General features: G+C 35.1%; 1 protein-coding gene across 1 annotated transcript; it reads left to right on the forward strand.

Annotated features, from left to right (window-relative positions):
* Nucleotides 1-6,560: 6,560 nt before the first annotated feature.
* Nucleotides 6,561-7,667, forward strand: LOC109169190 (putative F-box protein At3g52320). Its single transcript, XM_019318052.1, has one exon. The coding sequence runs from the start codon at nt 6,561-6,563 to the stop codon at nt 7,665-7,667; it is 1,107 nt and encodes a 368-aa protein (XP_019173597.1).
* The last annotated feature ends 365 nt before the right edge of the window (nt 7,668-8,032 follow it).

Consider the following 8,032-nt stretch of genomic DNA (forward strand, 5'->3'; position numbering starts at 1 on the left):
GGCAGTAACGATACCCTACTATCCCTCATCCATAAGGTTCAAAGTCCTATTAGTGTCAATCAATTCCGACCTATTGGATTGTGTAATGTGACGTATAAACTAATCACGAAGATTATGGCCTTACGTCTCAAAGATATTGCGAGAAAGATCGTAGGCCTCCACCAAACAAGCTTTGTTCCGGGGAGGCAAATATCTGATAATATACTGGCCTATAAGGAGATCATTAGCTCGATGAGAACCAAGAAAGGCATAACCGGCTGGGTAGTAATGAGGTGGACTTAGAGAAGGCCTATGATAGACTATCTTGGGAGTTTCTCGATGACACTCTACAGGACATTGGCTTCAACAATACATGGAGGAGAAATATCCTCGAGACTTGCTGTATTGTGGAATCGTCGACAGACTAACTAGTTTGAGCCCGGAAGGGTTTTGAGACAGGGAGACCCAATATCCCCCTTACGTTTTGTTTTATGTGTTGAAAGGCTTAGTCACATTATAGAAGAATCAGTTGTTAGTGGTCGTTGGAAGGGGATCAGGATTAATAGCAATGCTCCTAATATGACTCATCTTGTTTTTTGCAGATGATCTCATCTTCTTTGGCGAAGCAATGGTCCAGCAAGCACTAGAGATGAAGGGTTGTATCGATCTATTTTGCTCAGCTTCAGGCCAGAAGATTAGCATCCAAAAGTCCTCCTTATTTTTCTCAAAAAATACGACAATGGCTCAACAACAGTCCATCCTAGTTACTGATATGGGTAGATATTTGGGTGTCCCATCAATTCATGGGAGAGTGAAGAGCGACACCTTTAATGGAATTCTAGAGAAGGTGCAATCTCGACTCGCTGGCTGGAAATCAAGATCACTTTCACTGGCTGGACGTCGCGCCCTTGTTTAGTCAGTCCTAACGTCGATCCCATACTTTACTATGCAAACCATGCTGATTCCAGCTGGAGTTATCTCTACCTTAGAAAAGCTAATCAGAGACTTCATTTGGGGCAGTATAGAAGAGGCAAGAAAATGTCACATTGTCAATTGGGAAACTATCACGCGCAGCAAATCTAATGGTGGCTTTGCAAGAAAATGTCACCTTGTCAATAGCTTTGATGTCCACCCTTTGAACAAGGGCCTCTGTCGCTCCACGTAGCGGGCGGGGTTCACAACCCTATCTACATACAGCATCTGCCAAAACATAGAAGGTTGTGCACATTAGAATACATGGATTACCGTAATGGAGTATGTTTTCACGGAACTGTATAATAAGATAAATGTTTAACCATTTAAACTTTTTTTGGTTACCGTTATACATAGTAGTGGCCCTCCAAACACCTATTGCTTCTTGGTAACCCACTTTCCATGGCATTCGACAAGCCCGTCAACTTCATACTTGCACCAATTTAAATCTTTAATCCTGCTCACATCTTTTAGTTCATGGAGGATGTCTTGATTGGCATACCCATTCTGTTGTATGCATACCAGTATGCTACTCACCAACACTGCAAAATGTCTCCTAAACCACTCTCCCCCGCCCTTTTCTTTAATTAACTTGACTCCAATCATGTAGGGTGCTATTTGTGGTCAGCCCTTTGGAACTTTGCTCTCCATGTGTCTAGCTCTACACATTGTGCATTCCTCCTCCTTTTTTGAATCAGCCTATTTCCTCGCGGGAATCCTAGTACTGTTTGCATATCTTCCTCTCTTATTTCTAACACCCGTCCATGTCCTAAGTTTACTGTCTTTGTGCTAGCATCGAAGTTCTTCAATAACTAATTTCCCATTCGCAGGGGCGTGTCCTCCACATGTAAGTTTAGCAAACCTCCGAATCCGAGTTCCCGTACTGCATTTCGTTGTAGGGAACCAAATTTCTTTATTGGGTCCACTAGATAACAAGCACTTGCACCTGTGTTGAACGTGGGGAATCTTTGCACCTCTTCCGGGAGCAACTCGTACTCTCTTCCGTCATTTTTTTCTTGCATTTGTGGCCGCGGTATTTGCTCCGGTGCACTAACAATGTCATTGTCCGGATCGAAGTTTTCTGCATCTGTGCTCTGGTTGTTTGTGCACTTGGCTTTTTTCCCTGCAAAATGGTAGGTGTACTTGTTCAAACACAAAGGTGGTCCCATTCTACCATTCCATTTGCACAAAGATTATACTCATGATTTCACATTAAGACTTTCACCAAATTCAATTCTGGTTTGGTATTTTTTAGTCATTATTTTATTCAACTACACATTCCATATAATACTTCAATTAATAGTACCTGTCCACAGTTTTCTATAGCTCAACTAACTTTTCCACCAACACTTATTCCAATTTATCATTTTTCATGTCAATATTTAATTCGGTTCTGCCATGAGTGGTCCCTACTGGTTGTTCTTATTGTGATTTATTGATTGATATAGATATTCATGAGTGTTTAGATCTATCAAAATTATTTGTTACAAAAATGTATTGCTATGAACTATGTGTGATATTATATGAACTATAATATTTAAGTGATCACATGTGAATTTATCGATAAATTTCAATGTTGTGTGTGGTGATTCTCGAAATATCAAGAATGGGCTTCGACGTGTTGAGCCCTGTGTGAGTAAATCGTTGGCTTGGGAAACTTTGGTGTATATATATATGTGGTGAAATTTGTATTACCTCTATATTGTGGAGTAAAGATGATTTTGGATAAAATATCTCGAGAAAAATAGGTTCTGATGAAAATATTTTGGAGAAATGATATATTTTGGAGAAATTTTTTTTTTTTTTTTTTTTTTTTTTTTTTTTTTTTTTTTGTGAAGGATATTTATTTGTGCAGAAATAATGTAATTTGAGAAAACATTATATTGCGTGGTGTTCAGTAAAGTGAGTACTATTCACTTTGACATTTACTACTCATTGGGCTTGGAATCCCATGAGGGTGTATCACATATTTTATGATCCAGTTTTCAAATTGTTTGAGTGGTAGTAGGTAGCTAGGAAACCTGACTACTTGGATCGTATACTACCCTGGCTCGGAATCATCTGGCGTGTGCACATAGGTTTTAGTCCAGTTTCCAAGTGAATTTCAAAAAGATTGGTTATCTCCATTTATAAATATTAATTCTCTATAAAAGAAAAAGTATAACTCCACATGTATTTTGGAAAAGTATAAAATTATATGAGTTTTGAAAATATAAAAATATAAGTCTATATTTTATAGGGTGAAGTGATTCTCACTTAGCTTATGCTAAATTTTGTCTACACCCTGTTTTGTTTGCAAATTATTTTTACAGGTGAACATGGATATAGGAATTTGAGATGAATTCAAGTCGTGAAGGAATTAAGTCTATCTAAGAATAGACATGATGAAGATTTGTTATTTTGAGGATTATACAATTGTGTAGAAATTTTAACTTTATTGTGTTGTTGAATTTGGATTGTTTATTTGTAAGTTGTAATTTTTAGCCTTAGCACTTAGGTTGTTGGTTGCCTAAGTATGGTGGTAACACCCATTTATTTTGGTTAGTAAATGCTTTCGCTATGATTTTAGTTCATTTTCAATTGAGAAAAAAAATAATTGTAAGGAAAAATGGAATATGAAAATTGGGGTGTTACATTAACATCTTTTCATTTTTTTATATTTTCAATTTTAAATTCATAATAACAAAAAAATTTCGTGCAACGAACGGGTAAAAAATTATATTTTAAACAATTAAATTTGATAAATATCATAAATTAATTAGTACAATATCATTTATGTTTATAATAATTAAAGAAAAAATAAATAATTCAAATATGTAAACCAATGATTTCAAAAAGAAATTAATACACAATTACAAATAAATATAGTATGATTAGATTTACTTTAATTAGTTTTAATTTTCTTAATGAAATGACTTTTCTTGGTCAGTTTTTTTATGGGAGACTAGGGGAGTGTTTGGGTTGCCTGACAATATTTTAAAAATAAAAATCTATACTATAAATAAAAATAAAATCTTATTTATTTGATTTTCCGCCAAACAATAGTAAATAAGTAAAGGTTAATTAAAAAAGGAACAAAAATATTTCACAATAATACTCTACATCATCATCAATTAAAATGGAACAAAAATTAGGTAAATTAAAAAATAAATGAATATTAATAATTGAATGAAAATTAAAAATAGAAAAAGATGTTGGTGATAATGAACCAAAAATCGATTTAATATCGTAAAATAATATTTATATATACACACACGAAGTATATAAAATATTATTCGATATATCATATCCGATATATATATATATATATATATATATATATATATATATATATACACACACACACAAATATATATATAAATCAGACCACCATGGTTATATGCATGAATATCTACGGAAAAGATATATACATATCAACCAAATGGAACTTATAATACACAGATTATAATTCCAACCAAACTATAACATAAAAGGAGGATTCTTGCTTAGAAGCATAATCCAAAATCGAAAGAAGGAAAGATTGGCTCGTGTTTGGGTAAGGGTTTTTAGCGTGAGTCAAGAGACCACTCTTTCCTTAAAACCTTATTTGCCACCTCCCAAAAGTGCTAGGAGCGCCGTGGCCTAGGTTTCCCAGGATAAAACGCGCTACGGTTCGACGTTCGAGTACCCAAACGAACGAACCCGGCGAACTAGAGCAAAGCCTTGAACACAGTTCGGCTTAAGAAAGGAGTAGAAGCAGAATTTTGAGGAGAGAAAACACTTCTTGTGTTGTGTGTTCTTTTCACTATATGCTTGTAAAAATCTGCTGCACTCTGCCCCCTCCTTATATAGGGATTGAGGAGTGAATAACCTTTATTATGGCATTTAGGGGCACCCCTACAACTTCCGTAACAGCAACCATTAACATAGGTGTTAATTCAAAAATTAAAATTGGATTTAATTCAAAGAATTAATCCCATAACAGCTGAATTAAATCCCAACAGTCACAAATAGAAGCTTTCTGGTTCGTGTATACTATGCATATCTCGGCCACTGCTTTTGCAAAGTTTCGGCCAACTTGGCCGAAACTTGCAATTGCAAAGTTTCGACCAAGCTAGCCGAAATTAGCAATTGCAATTGCAATTTGCAATTCCCATGCAAATTTGGCATAACGTGGCCATTTGCAATTCACTTGCAAATTCGGCCTAACGTGGCCGCGCCATTTGGCCGAAGTTTTGGGATTTGATTTGCACTCCCTACGCGTGAGAGAGAACCTCTATGCTATACAATTCAATAAGCTTAATAAGAGCTCATATATAAATAGTGAGGCAAATCCTCTTCCCAAACCAATGTGGGACAAAAGCTCACTTTTTCCCTTCATTTTCCAACTCAAATGGGTCTACTTTGAGAATCAATATCTCATTCACCCATTATCCGTTTTGAGCGTACAATATATCAATCTCTTCGTCTCACTACGAAGAACCCGAATCCACTTTGACCCGACCCAAATCAGAAGTAGACCCCACTGATAATTGTACCACAAAATAGCCACTTAATATGCCATTTTATGCCATTTCAAGCTATTTTTTCCAACAAAAGAAACGAAAATTAGGTTAATTAGAAAAGAAAATGAATATTAATAATGGACTGAAAATAAAAAAATCCATAATTAACTAAAACGGAAAAGAAAATTGTTAGATCATTGTATTTTAATTTTTTACAATAATATTACACAGTAGAATAAATCAATTTACAATTATATCATAAATCTTTCACAATTTTAAACAATGGAACAGAAATTAAAAATGGAACGGAATTTAGGTAAACATATCAATGCATCTGATATTCTAATTGATTGAAAATAAAAAAGAATAATTGGCTAAAAATGAATATGATATTACTAATTGATTGAAAATATAAAAGGAAATGAATATTAATAATTGATTGCAAATAAAAAATGATCCATAATTGACTAAAATGAAAAAAGAATTTTTCAAATCATTTGCATTTTAATTAAAAATAGAACGAAAATTAAAAATTGAAAGAAAATATTTCAATAATAATATTCTACCTCACCAATAGTAAATGCATATTTTAAACAATAGTAAATGTAAATTAAAAATAGAACGAAAATATTTCAATAAAAATATTCTATATCATCAATCAAAAATTGAACGAAAATTAGGTAAAATTATCACTGCATCTAATATTCTAATTGAGTAATTGACTGAAAAACACATAAACACAAAAACACATAAACGATCCAAACCATACATTCAATTGCACTATATAATATTTCATGTTCCAATTTAAATAATTATATATCAATCCAAATAATCTTAATATATTACAACAAATCCACGTGTGAAAATACTAGTAGTACGTAAAAAAAAAAATATGTATAGACATTGTAAATAACTAAAAAAATTATTATTTTCTTTATATAAAATAAAAAATACTATTAGCTACTTCCAAAATAAAAATATTATTATTCCTTAGCCAGTTTCCTAGTTCCCTAAGAATCCTTTTCCTAAACATAAACAATCTTAGACGATCTGCTTCAATAAATATGTATAATTCCTTCCAACCTAGTCTTCCTTTTGCATATGATGACTACAATGTCTAAAGCAATGCCGGCGCTGCCAGAAGATATGGTGGCCGAGATTCTGAGCTGGTTGCCGGTGGAATCATTACTGAGATTCAACTGCGTCTGCAAGGAGTGGCGCCAACTCATCCAACAAGATGACTTCGTCCAAAAGCATCACCGCCGCGCCAGCATGTGTTTCTACTATCATCAAAAATACATAAATCAACCCATTCCCTTTCCTCGACTGATCCGTAAGGATGCGGAATTCACGTGTATTGATATACAGAAAGGGTTACTGTTAGAGCACGAGCACCAGTGTCAAAAAGATCACACGGAAAGGCTTAGCATAAAGAATCCGGTGACTAGGAAAACGGTATACCTGCCGGATCTCCGGGTCGGCAATGAACTTCCGACTTGGGTGGTGGCCAGAATGTTCTTCGTGGCAAAAAGCTGTAAGGAGTGCAAGGTGCTAAGTTTCTCGGAGTCGGAAGAATCAGTTTTTCTCGGACGATTTAGAGCAGTAACCGGGGGCGTGGATGCAGCGTGGAGACCTCTCAAGAATTCCCCACCCAACTCCGTATACTCCATTAGCAAAGCCGGTCAGGAGCTGAAGATATACGCTCTAAGTATTGAAAATATTTTCTATGTCGTCACAATGGAGACCGACAGCAAGAAAATTCTGTGGGTGGACCCAGAGGACGAGAGCATTAAAACTGCTGAAATCCCAGAAAATCTCTTCTCAAATTGGAGGTATGTGATTCCAAGAGAATGGAATTCAAAGCTGTCTCTTTTCTACAATTCTAAGGGAGTTAAAATCAAGATATGGGTTCTCATGAATAACAACAAGAACGAGTGGGCTAAAACCCAGACGGTGGATGTTGCAAATTTTACCGTGGATTATCCAATCCCGTTCATCACAGAGGAAAAGAAAATATGGACCGCGGGGATTAACGGGAAACGGTGGGGGCTACATGTGCCATGGCATAGTATGAAGGAGGAACTAAACGTTAAACCCACAGTTTTGCAGCTAAAAGGAATGCAATCGGACAAGGTTGAAGAAGCAATCGGCGCACGTTTTTGGAAGGTAAGAGATTTGCCAAAGACCACCTCGCAAATTATTTCTGTAATTTCGCTTGAACGTCTGATGTGAATTCCTACTTGTTATTTACCTTTAAGCCTTTATCTAGGTTGTTATGTTTGTCTCTAGTTCTTTCGCGACATACAAGCACACACAGGAATTATGGACAGAAATAATACAATAACTTAGAGACAAAAATTACAATTTTCGCTCAAATGAAAGAAGCCTAGCTAGGTGGAAACTAATATTCCGTGATGGGGATGCCTAAAATTTGTGCTGCTTCTTCAACATCAAACTCTATTCTGTGTTTTTCTGCAATGAAGACAGTCTCACTTACTTTGAATTCATATGCTCCCCTCTCTAAAAGAGGTTTATATTACCGTTCACGGTAGAATAATTGAAGTATAAAGTATTGAGGATTAATTGTTTATATTATT

The sequence above is a fragment of the Ipomoea nil genome, unplaced genomic scaffold (assembly GCF_001879475.1).
Source record: "Ipomoea nil cultivar Tokyo-kokei standard unplaced genomic scaffold, Asagao_1.1 scaffold3256, whole genome shotgun sequence".
NCBI classification, from domain to species: domain Eukaryota; kingdom Viridiplantae; phylum Streptophyta; class Magnoliopsida; order Solanales; family Convolvulaceae; genus Ipomoea; species Ipomoea nil.

Bases quoted from the DNA above. Each gene is read 5' to 3' on its own strand.
- LOC109169190 (XM_019318052.1), top strand. From the start codon at position 6,561: ATGCCGGCGCTGCCAGAAGATATGGTGGCCGAGATTCTGAGCTGGTTG.